Source organism: Asterias rubens, chromosome 9 (assembly GCF_902459465.1).
Source record: "Asterias rubens chromosome 9, eAstRub1.3, whole genome shotgun sequence".
NCBI classification, from domain to species: Eukaryota; Metazoa; Echinodermata; class Asteroidea; order Forcipulatida; family Asteriidae; genus Asterias; species Asterias rubens.
Genome location: NC_047070.1, coordinates 5,220,531 through 5,244,144, shown reverse-complemented (window position 1 = coordinate 5,244,144; position 23,614 = coordinate 5,220,531). Strand labels below are relative to the sequence as shown.

At 39.5% G+C, this 23,614-nt stretch overlaps 1 protein-coding gene across 2 annotated transcripts in view; it reads left to right on the top strand.

Annotated features, from left to right (window-relative positions):
• LOC117294648 (protein Skeletor, isoforms B/C-like) overlaps nt 1-23,614 on the top strand; it is a 35,682-nt gene that overhangs the window by 1,544 nt on the left and 10,524 nt on the right. Inside the window, exons 2-10 of one of the 2 annotated variants that reach the window (XM_033777152.1) lie at nt 3,011-3,111; nt 14,684-14,830; nt 15,479-15,551; nt 16,372-16,480; nt 17,851-18,016; nt 19,580-19,649; nt 20,027-20,231; nt 21,577-21,816; nt 22,517-22,652. In XM_033777152.1, coding sequence (XP_033633043.1) covers nt 3,075-3,111; nt 14,684-14,830; nt 15,479-15,551; nt 16,372-16,480; nt 17,851-18,016; nt 19,580-19,649; nt 20,027-20,231; nt 21,577-21,816; nt 22,517-22,652 — 1,183 coding nt within the window. In that variant the 5' untranslated portion in view covers nt 3,011-3,074. Of the gene's footprint in view, nt 1-3,010; nt 3,112-14,683; nt 14,831-15,478; nt 15,552-16,371; nt 16,481-17,346; nt 17,369-17,850; nt 18,017-19,579; nt 19,650-20,026; nt 20,232-21,576; nt 21,817-22,516; nt 22,653-23,614 lie in introns of those variants that run through there. The other variant, XM_033777153.1, reaches the window with a different exon arrangement.

Genomic DNA, 23,614 nt, shown 5'->3' with positions numbered 1-23,614 from the left:
AGATGTTGTCCTTGGCGGTAATTAACTGAATACAAAATATTAATTTCACATTAAAAATGACATTGACATTATTCAAACAAAAGTAACAATTCAGTAAGTATTATTACGTTTTATCTCAACGAACATTAAATTATTGAGGAATCCCCATTTTAATGAAGGTACGAAAAGACTCAGCTGATGGTCACTTCGTACCCCGCCCAAGGTACGAAGTGACTAATTTGGTTATGGTACGAAGTGTCCCGAAAGTCCGAAGTGTCCAGGGTACGAAGTGACAAAGGTACGAAGTGGCCGACATCCTCTAAGAGGTTCGTTCCATTACGGGAGACGCCTGACGAAAGAGAGTGGAACTGTTCCGTACTTGAATTGAAGACCTAGAAGTATACATGGAGGCAATGTCCTATGTTGCCTACTCCTATTATTTCCGCTACAGTAATACGGAAGACGAGTGGAACTCACTACTTTTTATAGTTGCGATAACGCAGGGAGAGCCACAACCCTCCTGCCGACGGCGTGTCGGCAGGAGGGTTACGTTATCGCAGCCATACTTTTCCTCAAAATTAATTGGCTTTAAAATTGGCCTTCCTGAGAATAGATGGGTACATATAAATATTACGATATTTTAAAATTAAATATAGTTTAACTTCTAGGCCTACCTTCTACTACTACCTAGCAGAAATATTAAATTGGGTTACTTAGTCACAGAAAGTCACAGAATGGGTTTCGGAAGAAGAGAAAATTTATTCCAACCTTCCATGGTTTCAAATACACTTACAGCATCCCTGGCGGCCGTCGGGAGGAGGGTTACGTTATCGCAACTACAGCATCCTACATTTCATAATATGAAACATCGTGGTATGAGTTTTGGAGAGAAAAAAAATGGGTCACTGGTTACCATGGTGACAGTGCTCGAGTGACTGACAGTGACAGTGCAATGACGGGATTAAACAAATTTGTTTTTCTACAGCAGAGTCACAATAAATTTGACCTTGGGTATTGATTCAATGATTAGGAATGGTACTAACTAGGCCTTTCTATTTCAGCCAACTGCCAAAGGTTCTTGGGGGTTGTGTGGCCGAGTGAATAAGATCACTGAACTTGTGCTCTGGTGTTTCTGTTCAGCAGCGTGTGGGTTCGAGTCACGGTCTTGACACTTGTGTCCCTGTGGGCAAGACAATTGACTATAATTGCTTCTCTCCACCTGGTGGTAAATGGGTACCTTTGAGGGGTATCGTGGCCGAGTGGATAAGATCACCCCGAACTCGAGCTCTGGTGTTTCTGTTCAGCAGGATGTGGGTTTAAATCCCAGGTTGAGTTCCGGTTGTGACACTGATGTGTCCCATGGCAAGACACTTGACTATTTGCTTCTCTCCACCCGATGGTACATGGGTACCTTTGAGAGGTGTCGTGGCTGAGTGGATAAGATCTCAGAACTCAAGCTCTGGTGTTTCTGTTCAGCAGAGTGTGGGTTCGAGTCCACGCTTGAGTTCCGGTCGTGACAGGACACTTCAAAATAATTGCTTCTCTCAACCCGGTAGGAAATGGGTACCTTCGAGGGGTGTTGTGGCCAAGCCAAGACGTTGATAAGATCACCAAACTCAAGCTCTGGTGTTTCTGTTCAGCAGAGTGTTGGTTCGAATCCCAGCTTGAGTTCCAGTCGTGACACTTTTGTCCTTGAGCAAGACACTTTCAGACTATAATTGCTGAACTCTCCACCCAGGGGTGATTGGTACCTGAGAGGGCAAAGATGGTTTTGGCTTAGCGCATATTATTGTTGCACAGGCTGTATAATGTTCTCCCCAGGGGGGGGAGCTGAGGTCTTGGTTTACAAAGAAAGCATTAAATGCCATTGCCCAGTGACCATGGGTAATGATGTGAACTTTAGCGCTTTGAGAAACCCTTGGAGTGTGAAAACTCGATGAATTTGTTTATATTTTATTATTATTATTTTACTTGTCCACACTAGTTTGTGTGTTTGTTTGGTTGGTTTATTTTGATTTGCACAATTCGAACAACATGTTAAAGACACTGAACACTAAATTGGTAATTGTCAACTACCAGGGTTTTTCTCACTTACTGTACAATGTATCTCAACATCTAGGCCTATTGCATAAAATAACAAACCTGTGAAAATTTGAGCTCAATCGGTCATCGAAATTGCGAGATAATTAAGAGGTCTCAAAATCAAATTTGTGGAAAATTACTTCTTTCTCAAAAACTAATCCACTTCAGCGGATGTCATGTCTTACAATGTTTTATACTACCAACCTCCCCCCGTTACTCGTTACCAAGTAAGGTTTTATGCTAATAATTATTTTGAGTAATTACCAATAGTGTCCGCTCCCTTTAATACTTGTATTATAGTGTAATAAAGAGAAATGTATTAAATAAGGTACAAGTGGCGGTTAACTCCAGAGGAGTGAAACTCTCCTGTAGTGGAGTACAAAGACTACTATATGGGTTCAATATTCATTGCATGCGACAGTGCATTTAAAAATAAATAATATTATGCTGCGGTCAAGTATTATATTAAGACTTGTGGCATTTTATGGAGAGCAACTTGAACCAGTAATCTCGTCCCATAAATTTTTCCCTGCTTAAAAATTGGCAACCTAGCAAAGTCGCCCCCTGCAATGTCGCTCCCTAGCTTTGTCTCTCTCTTCAAATGGTTCAAATTCTATATTCCTAAGAATCCTCGTAAGAAAATTCCTAAATATCCTTGTACGAAAAACAGATACAAATCTGGATAATGTTTTGCCCTCTGATTTGTGTGTCTTCTTCAAGTATAATTTGCATTTTTTTCTGCACAATACAATTATGCAATGAATCTTCTGAAATAAACTGACTTCTTCAAAATGTTACAAGTGCACGGTATTTTTTTCTCATTAAATTCTGAAAATAAAATAAAATATGCGGTCAAGAAAAGATTTTTAGCATTTTGTGTATTTTCCCCGCAAAGTTGAGCGATGTACACTGTGAGATAATTACAATTACTTTTTGTTTCACTTCCAAGGTATTTCAAAATTTCAGACAAGCTTGCTCCGCAGCAGTAAGTGGATCAAATAACAAGTATAGCCATGATGGGTGTCGTGGCGTTGGCGTTCATTATACATGGTGAGTACAGTACCTTGCTGCAAAACTTTTCTAAAATTACTATAGACTGTGCAGGTCCGAGGCGTGTTAAAACGGTTGTTAGACAACTCGTCTGTCGGTCAATTAGACCGTTCGGACAACTTGACGGTTGAGACAGCTTGACAACACGACAGAAAGCCAAGACCAAGCGGTGATTTAATGGTTAACCTCAGTTGTTTGAACATGAATTCCCTGAACATGAATTCCCTGTCAAAATGTTAACTCTTACTCTAACTGTACCCCTACCCCCCTCCCCCACCCCCAAGCCCTCCCGGCCCTGTGCGTGCCTCGTGCCGAAGCTCCCGTCAGGGCAATCTGCCTGCGACTTGTCCACAGTGTCCTGGTCCTACATGTTGTAAGTCAAGTTGTCTGACGGTTGAAAAATAGGTCTGTCGAGTTGTCCGAACGGTCGAGCTGTCTTAACCGTTAAGTTGTCCGAAGGGTCGAGTTGTCAGACGAACAAGTTGTCAGTCTACCCGCAGTACACTCGTTTCCTTTGTGATTTATCTGCACTGATAAGCATTGTTTTTCAAGCGTCACCTCGGTTTGAATATTAATTAGTCCAAAGGGCTTCTGAAATTCAGTCTTTTTCGACTTTATCTGAAGAGTATTGACAGAAATAATGTAGCAGTACATTGAAATGAAGAGCATATCTGTCGTTTTGTATGAAACAAATCGGTGCAACTCATATTTAAAAAAAAAGATATTTGTACGTAAAAAATTGCTTCAAAAAGAAAGAAAACAAGTCACAAAAACTCGGCAAATTTTCTCATTAAGAATGTCGGCAACTGTTGTCTGAACACTGTTAAAACATTAGGACTTGTTTCCTTACAAATCGTGTGTGGTGGCTGGACCGAACAGATATAAAGAGTACTGGACTTGAGCTCTGGTGTTTCAGCTCAACACAGTGTGTTTTCTGCAAAAAGTTTTTGTTTCAAGTTGGTTGTTCCACTTTAAAGTTCAACATAAAAATTAAACATGACAATCGTTGCTACATGTACCATCTCTCTGTACATGACTAGCAAACATGCATAAGTTTTAAGTCCTTTTTTTTTTGAAAGATCAAATTGATAAAAAAAAAAGAAGAAGATAAAAAACACAGTGGTAACGCCCCAGATTGTAGAGTAGGGCTTTAAAACTGTAAAGAGAGACGGGAAGGTGAGAGAGCCGGTCCTCTACTTAATAAAGGACGAGCATTCGCCAAAATACATTTCAATAATAATACAGTCAATATAAGCCAATTATGTTTATATGAAAATCTCTTCTATACAGGTTTTAATACTTCCAACCCATAGAAAACATACAAAAAGTACACTACAGTATACACTACATGTAGCCTACATAATACAGTGCACGAATTTCACAAAAAGGTCAGCACACACAGACGCTAAAACCGACGCACGTGTGTGACACGTATTATATAAATAGGTTTTTTGGAGCATGGCCAGAGCCATGCTCCCCAAATAAATTAGTTGCTCTTCCAAGTCGAAGCTATAGAAAAAGAGGGTGATTGTCCCGTGACAATACCAAAAGTAAACTTCGAACAAATCCAACAATGAGGGCGCACTTTGGATTCCTACAAAACCAAAGATAATTTTTGGGAACTCGCATGCTTAACCTCAAAGTTCAGGATTTTGTCTCAACAGTCTATCACATCCAGGTGTTTTAAAGTGGATAATTAATTAGCCAAGCAGTTAACTGCTTATTACAGTCCCCTGCTTGTTCAAATTCCAGGAATGATCCTTTGTAGCAAATAAGTATATTTAGTCTAGTTTCCCAGGATGTGATGTATAAGTATACAACACTAAACCTAGTTTCTAGTTTCCGATATCGTTTTGTGTCAGTGGTTTTCTTTGATGATTGTGTTCACCATAGTTTGTTGTGCCAAGAACAAGCCACATCACTTTCACTGATCATAGAGAGCCTTCTCATGTGTATGGACCCAAACTCAGGAATAAACTTCAGAGCCTTCTGTAGCCCTATATATAGGACTCTATCTCTGTACACAGGAACAGAGTCCTAACTATTGAGGCCCGTTTCTGGGGCGGAAAAATTTCACAGCTTCATAACTTAAATCTTACCTGCAAGAAAGTACCAATTTCAACAGATTCACATTCCATGGCAGCATGTTTTTCTGCGGTGGGTTTTGATCGTAAGTTATTCTTCACAAATCCGTCAATTTCATGAAATAATGCAGCTCCCAACATTAAGGAATTCCCATTTTTGTTCGTACTCCTCTCACAGTCTGCCGTGTGTACGCAAGACACACGCAGGACGCGCAAATTTTGAATTGTGTTGCGTGTTAACGCTGTCCAGTCAAGATACGATGACCGAGAACTCATGCGTCTAAGCTTGCATCATGCGTCTTGCACGCGAATGTATACGCGTACGCACAACAGACAACACTGAGAGAAAACGATCGAAACAGGAATTTTTTAACGTTGGAAGCTGCATTATTTCACGAAAATGACGGATTTGTGAGGAATATATGAGGACCAAAACCCACCGCAGAAAAATGTATGCCGCCATAGAATGTGAATCTGTTGAAATTTGTGGCTTGTTGCAGGTAAGATTTGAGGTATGAAGCTGTGAAAATTTTCTGCCCCAGAAATGTACCCTGATGTCCAGGACGTCACTGTAGTACAAACGAAAGTGTAAGGCCGCCAGGGCTAAAGCCTTCTCATGTGTATACATGGACCCAAACTCTGGAATAAACTTCAGAGCCTTCTCATTTGTATGGACCCAAACTCTGGAATAAACTTCAGAGCCTTCTCATGTGTATGGACCCAAACTCTGGAATAAACTTCCAAATCACATCAGGGACACAACATCCTTCAACATGTTCAAGGCACTTCTGAAAGCCACCTTGTTTCAGGAGGCCTACCATTAATGACTTATTTATTTCATCTGTGCCTCGGCGCCTATGAGCAAACCTTTGATTTTGGTGATAAATTGTTTATGATTGATTGATTGATTGTTCTCAGCTATACGACGAAATAAAATGTGAAACCAGCCTCCTTGTTGTCCTTTTACTTGCACTAAAAATTATATATATTTACTTTCCTTCTCATTTAATTCACCAACTTGGTCATGATCATGGGGCAACTTTTTGTGGCTTGTTGAATATTCTGTCTTGATTGGCTCTATTTGTTTTCAATTTGTTACACAAGTTTTATGGCTGTGTGACTTGAAGAGAACACTAATCGCCCCCACAACCCACAACATGTTTTTGTTATTTTGTTGAGGATTTGTTTTCTTTTTGTAAAAGATGGTTTTAAGTACAGAAGAAAAGGCAAGAACAATAGAATCGCGCAATTTGGGAATGCACTTTTTGAAAAGTCATAGTAATTCAAAGTCAAAGACAAAACAACTTCTTTGTTCCCACTCATGTTTGTCCCTGTTTGTAATTCTATAGTCATGTGAAGGTGAAATCATGGAGTATAGAATTGTGGAAGTAGCTTTGCACACTATTGTGTGTGTAACAATGACTGGTATTTCCTGGTATCCTCCATGGACATATGAAGTGAAGGTCATATTTAGTTATGTGATTTAGGAAGTGTGACAAAGCCAACCTGATCTCAATGTGTTTCACCTGTAGAGGTAATGGTCTGGGATCTGTCTGACAGCCTAAACTACATATGCCTGGGCAACTAGTGCGACTTATGTTGTAGTTGTGACTATTCAATCATTAGTCAAGTCCTACAAAAATAGTCGCGACTACCTATTTGGTGAACCAGTTGTGTCGCTCACGACTATTCTTGACAACATAATTTACATACAAAACACAATCAGACATCATTGACATAACCCTTTCAGCTTGAATTTTACTATAATTGTGCTTGCGGCACACATTGGCACAAGGCATCTTGAGAATAAAGAATTAGTCACCACTGGTGTCGTAGTCGTGACTAGTTGAGGTTCAACCAGCCGCCGCGTTACCTCCATGGTTTCACCAAACACATCCTAAATAGTTCTACATGTATAGTTTTAATCATAGGACTTTGGACGAGTTAAGTTCCCTATCGGAAGACGTTAGGACCCATTGAACCCATCCTAAGTTAGGACGGGTTACTCGTCCGAACTCGAGATCTATGGGATCAATCCCAGCAGTTCTTGAAATCGACAGCAGGCCTATTTAGACACCACATGTAACCTTTTTACCTCCATGATTTAGCTAAATGATTTCCAGGGCAAGTTTGACATTGACTGAGTGTGGTAAACCTGGTAGGCCACTCTTTTGTTCAGTTTCCCACTTGCTTTTATTGTCAATACACCAGACTATTGAGTTTATTCCCCAACACCAAGAGGTTTACCCTCCTTTGTCCAGGTTGGGGCTACTGTGTGGTTTATACAGTCATTCTGTGATTCAGCAGACACTATGGTTTATAAACATAAAGGAGAAGATGAAATTGCAAAAATTAAGGAAGTATGTACAGACAGCGTACTAAGTTAGACCCAAACTGGTTTTACTTTTATGAGCAGCAGGGGGTGGTCGTAAAAATAAATTCCCCTTGGGTGCAGCATGGAGGAATTTCCATGGGTTCAGACAGCACTGAGTTAAACCTGATATGGTTTATCTTTGGTTTTATAGAGGTCAAAGCAAACGCAACCCCTTTACTCTAACATCCTGTTTATTGGGCTGTTTATTGGTCACCGTGTGTTTACGTAATGATTGCGGAGGTCAATGGGTTTGTTGTGAGTTAAACCGGATGTGGTCTGTTTGATTCTGCCACACACAGGGTACGTTCAGACGTGGGGTTAAACCCTTACTCTATGGTTAAACTAGTCCTTAATCCAAAAGTGCTAAACTAACCCTGCGTGTGAACGCAATATTCTGGTCCGCGAGGGTTAATTTGACCCACTGAGCTGGGCTGAACTAAACCAAAAAAATTGGTGGACTAGACTAACTTAGCCCAGGTTTTACGACCAACCCCCCGCTGCGAGGCCCAGTAAACCATCGTTGGAACGCAACTGACCTGCTACTTCCGGTCTATTTTAGCCCAAATGACCGCGGCAACAAAGGTGACGTCATTCCACGTGTATGGATGGATCGGCAGCGAGTATTGGGTGGTGTCTTCATGAATCCATGGAGCTATATAATATCTCCTTGCGTCTCTCCGCTGCCTTCCCTTTATGTTACCATTAAGTGTTGGGGCCCCGGTATTCCCCTTCGCCGAAAATGTTTGAAATGGACGTCGCACGAAAACAAGTTCTCATTTTTAGTAGCACTATTTAGTTTTTAAATTCACTTCTTCTGTGTGCAACGCTACTTTATGATAACGAACGGGTTTTGCTTTGAAGAAAGTGGCATCTAATCACAGCTAAGCTACACACACGGGATCGACAATTAAGACCAAAGTTTGGGTTCGAAAACTAGGTTGTATCTGGTTCCTGCCCTCAACAACTTTACGTAACAGTTATACGAGTAGCAGACTAATGTTGAATTGAAAAACAATTTTTAACGTAACATGAGAATGTGTGTAGGCTACGACTTCTTAATGACCAAGTTGTGATATATTTACAAAAGTTCACACTCGAAAATAATTTGAAGCTTTCAACAACAACGTGTAAATGTTTCGTTCATCGAGGGCAGTGCGGAACGGAAACTTCAGCGGGCACAATAGAATTGCGTTTGTGCTGGGGCCAAGCAAGGATATGAAGTGATTTTGCCGTCTTTTTTTGATGGAATACATGATGACCATGAGGTTCGTAGAAACGATAGCGGATCGAAACCCTGTGGAAAACGCATGGACAATGTAACAAACCGGAACCAGCAATGGTAAGGTTCGCCGATGCATGACCCAATAATCAACATCGTGGGCTAGTTTAGTCCGCTTGACCAGAATAAACTCACTGTGTGAACGCAAGCCAATTTTGGACTAAGTCATGTTTATCTTTTGGACACCCGCGGTGCTCGGATTAAGGACTAGTTTAACCCCACGTCTGAACGTACCCATAGTATTAAAAGATACACCCGAAGCGGTTTAAGGATAAACCCCCTCCCTGGACAGTTTATCTTTTGTGGGTTGAACTCGATTCGGACTAACTTTAGAACCGTTCAGACACACAGAGTCGAACTCGATCGGGTTGAACCATGAGGTCAACCGACTTTAGTACTGTGTTTGAACGTCTACGGGAATTTTTTTATTTTTTTTGTAGAAGCACCAAGACCAGCAAACTCTTCCTAACTTAGGATTAATCTAAGGTCTTGGGACGAATCTCAGCCTTGCACTTTGACATGTAAACCTTAAGATTAATCCTAAGTTAGGACTAGTTATTCGTCCTAACTTGAGATAGGATTAATCCTAGCATTTCATGAAATCGGCTGCTGGGCAACAGAGGCTGTGGTCTCTGTGTAACTCCGGACCTGTTTATTTTGTCTTTAGACGATGACATAATCAGAAAATTATTAACTAGCAAGATCAGGTGATCCCATTTTTGAGATAAAAAAATCACAGACATTTTGTAAACAAGTTCATCACTCAAATTTAAATTGTCATAGACATTTTCTTGGAGTACTTCTGTTTGCAGGACTTGAATATACTGACTGAAGGCAAACTTCTCTGGAAACTTCTCTGCAAATCTTTTTTAAACGATATAATCAATGATAAACTTGAGGCAACAACCACCAAGACCTTAACTTTTTTCAAAGTCTGCAACATTTCCAAAACAAATTTGTAACAATAACACTGACAGCAACCATGCAGTGACTGACCTTCATAGATGAAAGTGTTTGATCATTTGAAAGATTTGACATGTTTGAATGGATATGGGTGATCAGGCGAGAAACCAGTCAAGGTCCTGTACACAAGATTTGTGGTTAGACTCGGACAATACTTTGACAAATGCGCAGTGGCAGGGAAGTTGACAGTTGCTGTCAAGCAATTTGTAGAATAGAGATGATTCACAGGTCTGTGGTTACTTAAAATGCATGAATGAAGATGGGGAACATACAAAATAAGGGTTACAATATTCCGCTGCTAGACTTGTCAACAAAACTCCCACTGGGGAATCCATCACACCCATGCTCAATGATTTTCATTGGCTGTTAAAGTTGTAGCGAGACCAATTGTTGTGGTGGGCTCTCAGATCTAAATCCACCAAGTCCACCAAGGGCGAGTGGTTTAACAATAGTAGTGATAATATTAATAATCTAATTCAGCTCTTTTTCACAGCCCAAAGGGCATATCAAAGCGCTTCTGACATTATTACCCCTCACTGGGCCATGTGTTTCATTGCTTTAACCATCTCAGCTCCATGGGGAGTAAACAGTTGGTGATGCAAGTTACCACGCTCAAAGCTAATCATTCACATAAATCGAATCACTGCCCTCACAGGTACCCATTTTACTCCTGGGTGGAGAGAAGCTTGTGGTTCAGTGCCTTGCTCTATGCTCTTCCCACCAGACCGCGACACCCCATAAAATAGCGTGCTGTTGATTCCCGCGTTATATTGATTCCCACATTATACCTATATCTGCATCATAAAAAAGCTCACAGGCGACCTACATGTACAATTTAAGTACATACAAAGTCTAATTGAGAGTAAACCTTATGAGGAAATGAATGATATGAACGTCATGTAAAAATAAACAATACACACTGTTTAATCAATCCTGCAAACAAGGAAAATAAACACAGCCTTCAAAAACTATTCAAAAGGACACGGATGTGCAAAGTGCACCACAATATAAAATCAGTTGCCATCAGCCAGAACTGACAATTAAAAGTAATATAAAAAACATCAATTGAGAGACATTAGAGCATCCCACATCCTCACCCCAGTGAAGAAGTTGCTCATGAAAAGCAGCAAAATTGTAGAAAAATAAAGTTACTTTTAAAAACGAGAACTAAAAGATAAAAACCAGCCAAAATAGAAAAGAAGATTTGGCAGCATGGTATTCTTCTGACACGTTACTTTTTGCCCGTGGCAAATTCAGAAAATGTGATCAAATAGCCTGAAACATTTGAAAAAGTAGGGTGGCGGCCCTTGGACTCAATAAAATTGTCCAAATAATTTGTTTCTAGGCCAAAAAGTCTTGCTTGGATTTGGGAGGAAAAAATATGTAGGGACAGGTTCTTTGTATTGTCCCAGAAGAGACGCTTAACATGCTAAACAAAAACAGGCTTTAAATTAAACCAAGGCAGCCGCAGCATTGCCATGGTGCCCTTTGCAAAGTTTAAATATAAGTTTACAATGTTCTCATAGATGTGCCCCGTATCATAGGAAAAATTGTTATACCCCGGTTCAAGAACGAAAGTCACAGTCTGCGACAACATTAGTGTAGTGTGTGTGGGTTTTTTTTCACATGACCCTTTCATGGCCTTAAGAACTTTGTGCTACGTCATATAACTGTAAAATTCCCACACCCACCGAGCACAATTCTTTTTCACAGACCACTTTATTTAATTTACTTTAAAAGAAAAAACCTTGAGGGAAAGAAATTGTATTTCTGGTATAGTTTTGTGAGATTAGATTTTATTGTTGCCGAGTCATGACATGTGGGGCATGTGGGGGTACATTGTACCATGCACCATTACAACTTTTTCACAGTCTTTAGTAATTTACCGTGAAACTGATTTTGCTTAGTCATACACCCGGATATTTATTTATTTATTTATTCATTTATTTTATAGGGTTTTTTTTTGGGGGGGGGGGGGGGGGCTTGGCTAGACCCTTGCCATGTGACATTCTTGGATGAGAACTGTATTCAAATTCACCTCAAAGCCATTTTCTTGGCTGTAATTAGAGACACGTGTTTCCTCATTGGGCATAAAATATGTAAAATGAACAGAAAATGTATTTAGAAAGACATTGCAGTGTACATCATTGGTACAATGTAATTTGTGGGAGACAAGTTTCAACATTTTATGTGACCCAATATCATACAGTTTATGCAATTATAAACCTGTGAAAATATTTACATTTTATATCCATCGTAAACAACAACAAGCACTTAATCAACAGACAAACAATAGGACCAGCTGGGGCCGATTTCACAAAGCAATAAAATTCATCGCAAGACAAATTTTCAGTATCACCATAGAGATTTGTATTGTGACATCACACTTAACTTAGCAACTATGATTGATTTGCAGTTAATATCAATCTTAAGTCTTTGTGAAATCGGCCCATGGGGTCGGTTTCACAAAGAGCTAAAATTGATAGTTACTGTAAATCAATCGTAGTTGCTATTTAGGAAGGTGTGATGTCACTATACAAATTACTATGGTGATACTGACAATTTGTCTTGCGATAAAATGTATTGCTTTGTTTAATTAGCAAGGGTCCAATTTCATAAGCACAACAATTTGCTTCGCAATTTGCTTCGCATGAAATTTCTTCCTTAAAAAACAGGATTACCAACCAAATTTCCATGTGATTTTTAGGATAAGCAAACAACAGCTGAATGCCAGTAACAAGCAATAATATATGCAACATATTAAAATTTAGTTGGTTATCTTGTTTTTACCAAGGAAGAAAATTTATGCTAAGCAAATTTTTGTGCTTACAGTCTTTATGAAATAGGGCCCATGTTACAAAACCACTCCAGTGACTCGGCATATTTTTATGGGTTCACAGATTCAAGTCAACTACCCTGACACACCCAACCCGGGATCAAAGATACAGTTCAAGTATGACAAGTTAGAGTAACAAAAGAGCATGCCTTCTAAATAAAATTCACAGAACTCATAAAAATACAACAGTTTAAGTCTGATTGCTCAGTAGAGAATTTAAAACTAAACAAACACCAAAGTGAAAAACGTTCCACATTTCAATTCAGCATGTTCCGGCCAAAACCCTGAGAAGATCGAGTGTCAACAGGTTGGAATAACAGAACTTTTGTTTGTTGCCTAGCAAAAAGAAATAAATGAACTCAGAGGTGGGGCCCTGATACCGAAAAGTAAACCAACTAGATGATTTGATTGAAAAGACACTTAAGTTTCACTGTACACTTCAATTGAACCCTTTTGAACTTTCGGCCAAGGGGCAAGGAGACCTGGGTATGGTATAGGCCTATTCAGGACCTGGAAGTTTGCTTTTAAAGGGCCTGGGTATGGTATAGGCCTATTCAGGACTTGTAAGTTTGCTTTTAAAGGGCCTGGGTATGGTATAGGCCTATTCAGGACCTGGAAGTTTGCTCTTTAAGGGCCTGGGTATGGTATAGGCCTATTCAGGACCTGGAAGTTTGCTTTTAAAGGGCCTGGGTATGGTATAGGCCTATTCAGGACTTGGAAGTTTGCTTTTAAAGGGCCTGGGTATGGTATAGGCCTATTCAGGACCTGGAAGTTTGCTCTTTAAGGGCCTGGGTATGGTATAGGCCTATTCAGGACCTGGAAGTTTGCTCTTTAAGGGTTCTAGTACTTTCTTTAGGACACAACTAAGTGTCCACAGATTGGCATTAAACTTACACAGTTTGAAGATACTGATGGTCGAAAGCTCCCCTTAAAGTATAACTTGCTATAGGTGCTGTAGTTTTTGAATGCCAGAACTGGTACATGTAGTAGGTTGTATGAGGTGCTTAAAGGCAGTGGTACACTATTGGTAATTACTCAAAATAATTATTAGCATAAAACCTTTCTTGGTGACGAGTAATGGGGAGAGGTTGATGGTACAAAACACTGTGAGAAACGGCTCCCTCTGAAGTGCCATAGTTTTCGAGAAAGAAGTAATTTGAGGTCTCGAAATCAACCATCTAATCGCACAGAACTTCGTGTGACAGGGGTGTTTTCTTCTTTCATTATTATCTCGCAAGTTCATTGACCGATTGAGTTCAAATTTTCACAGGTTAGTTATTTTATGCATATGTTGAGATACACCAACTGTGAAGGCTTGTCTTTGACAATAAACAATAGTGTCCACTGCCTTTAAATAATTTCCGCTTTCTGATTATCTTTGTGACATTGCTTTACTCATTTCTCCACACCTCAGCAAGAAATGTTTTATGGGAAGCTTTCTTCCATCATTATCTTCAAACCGTGTAAACTTAATGTAAATCTGTGGACATCATGTTTTGTTTCCTACAAAAAGTACCCTTAGATTAAATTTAAAAAATGAAGAAGAAAAAAAGTGCTCATTCAGGGATAGACTCCAAACTCAAAGTTGGTTTTATTTGTTTCTCATCAAAATTGTCATAACAGACAGAAATATTTCAATGCATGTTTGCTACTATTCATCATAATTACTAAGTTTTTTTTTTAATTTCTGATTTTTTTTTTTTTTCCAATTCTGTAATGTTCCTTTTAAAGCAATTATACACTTTCGGTGCAGAAAAAAAAAAAGTTCACAGATTTACAAATAATTTACAGGGTTTACAGAAGGTAATGGTGAAAGACTTCTCTTGAAATATTGTTCCATGAAATGCTTTACTTTTTGAAAAAACATTAAAACAATATAAATTCTCGTTAGCGAGATGACCGATTGAACCTAAATTTTCACAGGTTCGTTATTTTATATATAAGTTGTGATACACGAAGTGTGGGACTTGGACAATACTGTTTACCGAAAGTGTATAATGGCTTTAATATTAATATTAATCCTATTCTACTTGCAGTCGTGGGTCTTTCATCCGCCGCACAATACTTCGGCAAGGAGTTGGGTCAGCTAAGGACAGAAGCTCATGGCGTCACTGGTACCGTTAAAATCGCTGACTCAAAAACCATCGTCATTGAGGATTTCAATTATGATGGTGCTGGACCAGGTAAATTAATATATACAAATAATTTGGGAGGCTAATCATCCTTATTCGCAGCTAGAGCTGAATTGTGAAGGACACGGCTAAAACGTGTTTGAGAAGCAGGCATGCAAGGGTGCCTTCGGCAGCCAGCCACATCAACCCAACATGACCACAGAGCACAGCCAGAGAACGCAAGTGCTTGATTTTTCCCAAGAGAGGAAAAACAGGGTGGTCTGGTGAACCCTCGTGGCAAAGCCGAGAACCAACGTGCAACTCAACTCACACATGGCACTGGCCCGGTATCAAACCAGAAACTAGGTTCACCTTGGTGAGAGGCGAGTGCTTTACGCACTATGCCAACCAAGCCATGGCCAAGGGTTTGAATCCCAAGTGTGGGGCATGCATCCTGGAGAAAGTCAATTAACCATGTTAACCAGGGAACGATTTCCTCTAGCAGTTTTGCATAGCGAACATTTTAAACTGAATATATTTTGTGCATACTGAATGCCAATATTGATCAGCAAATGGTGACTTTTGAGTGGCATTTTGCTCTGCTGTTCAATGGAAATTGTTCGCTTTTAACCAAAAGTAACTTTTTTGCTAATAATGGTTACATGACCTTCATACCAGTCCTTACTTTTCAAAATGTCACATGTGCCTCATGTTTTGTAGATGCCTACATCTGGGTCGGAACAACCGATCAGCCTGGTGCTACCGGCACTATTGTGCCGGCCTTTGAAGGAGAGTAAGTATTGTTTATATCATAAAGAATCAGTTTTAAATTCAAGATAAATCAGGTGAAGGCCAAGAAGTAAAGTACTTTGAGGTGCCTGACTCAGGGATTACAAAAATGCTGAAAACAAAACACTGTGTCAACATTTCACACATCTGCAGCTGGCTCTCTCAGAGTTTACGAGAGAATCAATTAGCTGCAATAATTTGTTGGTGCATTGCAACCAATAATTAACTCACTCGGAGGCATGTTGTGGCTAAAGCAGTTAAGAGCACCGGACTCGAGCTCTGGTGTTTCCATCTGCAGAGTGTGAGTTTAAGTCCCGGTCGTGGCACTTGTGTCCTTGAGCAAGATACTTTAGTACAATAAATGCTTGATTCTGGTTCACGTAGCAAGCGCCCTTGTTACAGTTTTCCTATGGCTTGCTAGCTACAGTGATTTGATTCACTTATGAGGCAAATTTGGTTTTGTTACCAGAAATACATAATTTATATTAAGAATATAATAATAATTTGAAGAAAACCATTAGTCTGTGGCTGCTAACCTTGTAAACTTCTTGTAAGCACAATATTGTTAAGTGATAAGCTACTTTTTGTACCTAAGCTGCTCTTTGTGAGTAGTTAAGTGTCCAATCTGGAACATCAAATACTTCCAAATTCTAGCTGTATATTTGTATTCGTCTTCTTTTGAGTTAACTTTTTTAAGGATTATCATTTTGTCAGAAAGTCTTTGATTCAATGCACTCTCATACCTTGATGAGGTATAGATATCTGACAAAACCAAAGGAGAAAAAAAAAGTATTTAATTTGAATGATCTCTCTTTTGATGGTAGCACCGAAAAGCTCAGAGCGTACACCGGGGAGCGTGTCATAGCTAAACTACCAGGCTCAACGACGGTACAGGACTACAAGTGGATATCAATCTGGTGTAGAATGGCAGGCGTGAGTATTTTTATCAATCTGGTATAGAATGGCAGGCGTGAGTATTTTTATCAATCTGGTATAGAATGGCAGGCGTGAGTATTTTTATCAATCTGGTGTAGAATGGCAGGCGTGAGTATTTTTATCAATCTGGTATAGAATGGCAGGCGTGAGTATTTTTATCAATCTGGTATAGAATGGCAGGCGTGAGTATTTTTATCAATCTGGTATAGAATGGCAGGTGTGAGTATTTTTATCAATCTGGTGTAGAATGGCAGGCGTGAGTATTTTTATCAATCTGGTGTAGAATGGCAGGCGTGAGTATTTTTATCAATCTGGTATAGAATGGCAGGCGTGAGTATTTTTATCAATCTGGTATAGAATGGCAGGCGTGAGTATTTTTATCAATCTGGTATAGAATGGCAGGCGTGAGTATTTTTATCAATCTGGTATAGAATGGCAGGCGTGAGTATTTTTATCAATCTGGTATAGAATGGCAGGCGTGAGTATTTTTATCAATCTGGTATAGAATGGCAGGTGTGAGTATTTTTATCAATCTGGTATAGAATGGCAGGCGTGAGTATTTTTATCAATCTGGTATAGAATGGCAGGCGTGAGTATTTTTATCAATCTGGTATAGAATGGCAGGCGTGAGTATTTTTATCAATCTGGTATAGAATGGCAGGCGTGAGTATTTTTATCAATCTGGTGTAGAATGGCAGGCGTGAGTATTTTTATCAATCTGGTATAGAATGGCAGGTGTGAGTATTTTTATCAATCTGGTGTAGAATGGCAGGCGTGAGTATTTTTATCAATCTGGTGTAGAATGGCAGGCGTGAGTATTTTTATCAATCTGGTATAGAATGGCAGGCGTGAGTATTTTTATCAATCTGGTGTAGAATGGCAGGCGTGAGTATTTTTATCAATCTGGTATAGAATGGCAGGCGTGAGTTTTTTTATCAATCTGGTGTAGAATGGCAGGTGTGAGTATTTTTAGCGTTATAGAACAAACAAAATTGCAATGTTAGACTGCATGATTTGCAATCACAAGGTTGTGGGTTTGGATCCCCCCAGGCTAACCGCTGATTTCACAATGACTAGAATAAGTATTGCCGTCTAGTTACTGAATCACAATTTCTTGATTTGTGAAACTCATGATCATAGACGTTAAACCAATGTACATGATGTATGTGAGAGAGATTGGCTGTTGCCAGCTTGGATTTTATATCTCCTTTTGCGGTTGGGAGTTTGCTGAGTTCCATTAAACAAATAATCTTAAACCTAAATTAAGTGATATGTTATATTTTTCACGTACAATTATGCAAATCTTGCACAGGTTTGTATTCTAGAAGAGGTTTTCAAGTATTTATTTTTGTTTCTTTCTTCCACAGGCCAACTTTGGAGATATTTATATACCTGCTTCATTTGCCAATCCGGCACCGTTCAATCTGGGAGCGTTGCCCACGTATGCCCATCGTGTCAAAGCCGATAGTGTCGTCATTAACGACGCCAAGACTCTCACTTTCACAAACCTCTTTTACGATGGAAATGGCCCAGGTAGAGAAAAAAAATGGAGAAATTCTTAAAACACTTATTATGACGGATGGTTCTGCGTTGGTTTATCAGCCAATTGTTGTCGTTTTTAGCACAACGAAGATTCATCCCAAGTGCTGTCATAGAAATTGAGGGAAGACCGATCTCAAAGCCGACGCATGCATACATGTACATGTAGATGACGCCAAATGAAATGACCGTCGCAGAACCATCCGTCGTCGAAAACGAAAACTCCCCATTTTTATAAATCTGAGAAATTAATGTTCAAGTGTGTGTTGTGTCGCTGAATGCAGTACATGGTGTTAGCCATTTGAGAATTAAATTGGAGCAATGTCTGGTTGAGCTCACCAATGAATGTTTAAAGGTACTGGAGACTAAAATTACTCAAAACAATTGTTAGCATAAAAACTTGCTTGGTAATGAGCAATGGAGAGCTGTTGATAGTATATAACATTGTGAAAAACGGCTCCCTCTGAAGTGCAGTAGTTTTTGAGCAAAAAAAAGGAATTTCTCACTAAAATATTTGAATTGATTTCGAGACCTCAGCTGAGGTCTCGAAATAAAGCATCTGAAAGCACACAACTTGTGCGACAAGGGTGTTTTTTTCTTTCATTTTTTCTCTCGCAACTTCGACGACCAATTGAGTTCAAATTTTCACAGGTTTGTTATATGTTTTGCGTTGAGATACACCAAGTGGGAAGACTGATCTTTGACAATTACCAAAGGTGTCAATTGCCTTTTAGAGACTTGAAATGTTCTACCCATTTTCATAAAGGCTTTATCTATTGGGAAAAGTGAATTCATTACACAACTGAATTTGAGCTAGAAGCCCCTCTTTTAAGACATTGCATAGATTTTCTGTATGCAGGCATAATATTCTTCCGACTTAAATCTGATCCATAGAGCTATACATATTAACTAGAGTGCTAACTAGCTCCACCCTGGGTGCAGACATGTTTGATGTGGTGTGTGACTATTGAACAATTTTAATTTTAAAAGGAAACACACATTGCCGTTTATTTTTTTACGCGACTGCCCATTGCGTACGACGTACCCGTGCTGCCTAATTATTGTTTGTGCTAAATGACGTACTGAAAAAAACTATATGTGCCTCAAGACGCTCGCAGTTTGTACACTCTTCAGCAGATTGTGTGTTTACATTTGCTGCATTTTTTGGTCCGATGACACATAGAAAATAACAAACGCACTATCAATGCAAATAGCCAAACATTGCTGTACAAAATTTCAAGCTTTTTTACTGGTTTGTACATCAACATGGATGCGCCCAAACGGCTTCAAAACCTTAGTGCTTGTATAACAGGGTGTTAGTGCTCTAGTCAATATATATATATAGCTCTATGGTCTGACCTCAAATTTTCTTAGCTCTTGGGGGAAAAATGTGATGTTTATGATACAATAGCCTGAAATGTTTATGTGTACATGTAGAGGTCAACCCTTGTACTTGAATATTTTTGGTTTGTTTCAAAGGACCAAATATCATGCCTGTATATATGTTTTTATTTATGTCGGTTATACAGCACCTTCCTTTGTGATTTTCTACTTTAGATGCTTATTTCTGGGCAGACACACGAAGTAATCCAACAAGTAGTGGCACCAAACTCATCTGGCAACCTGGGTTAGTGTAAGAATAATACTGATCACGCTGATAATAATTTACATTTTATATAGCGCTTTACACACCAAAAGAGCGTCACAAAGTGCTTCAAGCATTATAACCCCTGGTAACGTCACCTTTAATTCAATCTCAGCTCCCTGGGGACTATACAAACGTGCGCTACTCGGCTAAATCAATCGCAAGAACCATCTCTGCGATCACAGGTACATGTACCCATTTACCCCTGGGTGGAGAGAAGCAATTATAGTTACAGAGCCAACTTTCTCTCAAAAGAGATATTATACGTGGTTGTACCTACCAGTTAACTGTTTAGTGTTTATAGTTATTTCCCATGAAATGATAATTTATTATGTGTTATTTATTTTATACCTATCTAGTATGTCAAATTCTGGGGTAAACCAGAGGATAGGAATGGCCTTCACTGGTCAAACAGTGACAGTCACCATGCCGGGTGATACCACCGTCTATGACTTCATCAACATTGGGCTGTGGTGCGTCCAGGCCCGTCAAGATTTTGGCAGTATAACCTACGATAAAGATACTCTCAATGTCCCAGCTGTTCTGGACCCCCCTCCATCTTCGGTATGTAAATTTTATGTGCATAATCAAGTTCCGAGAATCAATAGGTTGTCAACATTTGTGATGCGATCAAGCTAAATGAGTCGCTTGTCGGAAATGTCATTATGGAGAAACAAGCGAAACAGACCAACAAGAGTGAAATTTTCACACAATTTTCATTGTAAATCTATATGCCTAATATTTGTTTTGAGGCAATCAAAAGTCGATTCCATTGCTGCCTCTTGCCCACCCCTGCCTTGGTGCCCTTCTAGTACAAGTTTAAATTTTCTCCAAGGATGGGTGCCCTTTGATACTTGAAACATGCCTTGCCCTCACAACAAGATTTGGTTCAAACTAGGATGTGCTGACTTCAAAAAATTAAGTGACAGTATAAGGTGGAATGGTTATGAATCTATATGTAACTTTTTGTTGAACAAAGACAAATTGACTAGGGCAGGTTTTTAATCTGTGACCTTCAAATGTGCTGGAGCTCTACAAATTCAGCCATCTAGCCTTAAAGGCAGTGGACACTATCGGTAATTACTCAAAATAATTGTTAGCATAAAACCTTACTTGAGTAATTGGGAGAGGTTGATGGTATAAAACATTGTGAGAAACGGTTCCCTCTGAAGTGCCATAGTTTTTCGAGAAAGAAGTAATTTCCCACAAATTTGATTTCGAGCCCTCAGGTTTAGAACTTGAGGTCTCGAAATCAACCATCTAAACGCACACAACTTCGTGTGACAAGGGTGTTTTTTCTTTCATTATTATCTCGCAAGTTCGATGACTGATTGATCTCAAATTTTCACAGGTTTGTTATCTTATGCATATGTTGAGATACACCAAATGCGAAGGCTAGTCCTTGACAATTACCAATAGTGTCCACTGCCTTTAATGCTGGCAGACGCCCACCAGTATGAATGATCTCAATATCGGATTTTTCTTTAAAGTTTTTATTTTTCCACAACAACCGTTTCTGCTTCTTTACTTCAACATTAGTTCGTTGTTTTGCAACATCTCTACAAATCGTTGCTGTACACATGCTCAAACATAGGATTCACACTATCTCTAGCTACCGGGCAATCTGGGTTGTCTAGTTGGTATGACACTGCTCTAAAATGACAACGGTCATTGGTTGGAACCCCATCTGGGTAATATGCCTGTAAACAAATTCCTTCACAGTTGAACGCATTTATGTACTGAGTGTACAGTGTTTTATCAAATGTTTTTATCAATTGTTTTTATCAAATGTTTTTATCAATTGTTTTTATCAATTGTACAATATTCGCTGACACACGTCGGGGTATTATGGGTAAAAACCAAAATGTTCTTTATCTATTATCTTTTATTTTATTTTAAAATATTCTAGACATACCCAAACTGTAAGGTGTTGGTAGACGATGAATTCCAGGTCCAGTGGAGAATCACTGACAATAAGATTGACGTGGAGCTGGCCAGCCTAGTCAAACCGGGCAACTACATGGCGTTCGGGTTGAGTGGATCCCAAACTAGAACCCAAATGGTAGGGTCTGACGTGACGGTCGCATGGATGGACGAAGGAAGCATGAGCCCCATGGTGGCCGATTACAACTTGGAGTCCGAGGCTCAGGTATATATTTGGTTTGCAGTAATAATAATAATAAGAATAATAAGAATAATAATAACCATATTTATAACACGCCTTTTGTCAAAGGATACAAAGCGCCAGGTATTATTACTGCAGGGAGTGGGGCGAAGTTTGAGATATAAGACCTAATCCTTAGCGCCATGTAATGGTTTACAAGGTGCTGTGGCGCAATATGCTGCCAATCTAGCCAGGAACACCGGGGCAAACCCCTTTTCTCTACGATAAGTGCACTGGGTTCTTTTACATGCGTTTACAAAACACATGGGACCAATGGCTTTACGTCCCATCCGAAGGACGAAGCAATGGTTAAGTGTCTTGCTTTTAAAAGGACACAAATGTAATACCATATGTGTATCTACTTGCCAGGTAGAGTTTGTTCGTATATAGAACTGTCTTTCTTTATTCTACTACCGTGGAGTAGATTTATCGGATGTTCGGGAGACTTCTCAGTTTTGAAAAGAACTGTCCTGCTTTTTAACTACTACCTAAGCGGAAGGTATACAAAAATTGGCTGGGACTACTACTTTAGTTTACAGGATCGTAATAAACTGCACTTATGCGGAGTCGGTTCTTGAATGGGTCTCAACGTTTCGACTAGCTTGCTCTAGTCATCATCAGGAGACTGCCTCAGCAAGTAACAAAAGTAAGAGTTAACTGACTTTGATTACTTTCTTTTATACAGTGTGGCCTTAATGATGGGCGTGGTGCATGCCCAGACAATGTCCCCACCGTCAACGGAACAAGCGACTCCACCCTATTGGCTCTTCTATTCGGAAAGGGCATCACAAGGATTTCATACTCTCGTCTTCTTGACACAGGTAAACACAGGCCCAATTTTACGGCATATTGCTGAAAGACACTGGACACTATTGGTAATTTTCGAAGACCTGTCTTCTCAGTTGGTTTATCTTAACATATGCACAAAATAACAAATCCGTGAAAATTTGAAGTCAATCGGTCGCCGAAGTTGCGAGATAATAATAGAAGAAAAAACACCCTTGTCACATGAAGTTGTGTGCTCTCAGATGCTTGGAAATCTAATTCTGAGGTCTCAAAATCAAATTCAAATATTTTAGTGGAAAATTCTTTTTTTCATGAGAACTGCGTTACTTCAGAGGGATCCGTTACTCACAATGTTTTATTAAAAAATTGCAAATCAAAAGATCTACAAGAACAAGCATATCAATAGTTTAAAGAAGAATACAAACATTTAAGAACACTAAGCAAAGTATTGAGGAACCAGGCCTGGCCGCGGGCAGATACATATACTGTATGAAACAACCTCCAGTGGGGATGGTACACAAAAACACTAGAAGCAAAACAAAAGACAAGAACCCTGGCAGGGAAAGCCAATAGTGACAAAAAGTCACTTTCAAAGTGGCTGACCTTTTGGTTCTAGACAACAACAAGACCAAACACACCCTCAACCAAACCAGGCAAATCAGGAAAAAGATGCCTCTTGTCACTGACAACTGGAAGGGAAGCATTAAACAGCAGCGCTTATTGGCCAACCAAAGGTGTCTGCCCTTCGGACATGCTTGTTGAAAACTTTTGAGTGCTTGTGAGTTGCTAAGTACGCGCATTTCAAAATGCAAGTATTTTGAGAACTTATTTTATTCTTTGTGGTTACCCTAAACTGCCTACAGAAATAGAAACGACACAAGGTTAAAGAAGATCGAGAGGGGACTAGTTGCTCTATGGATGATGCCAACCTCGTTCCCAGGGGTGATCGATCTCGCAGCATCATTTTTTTTCCAGCATGCCTTGCTCGCTCATAACC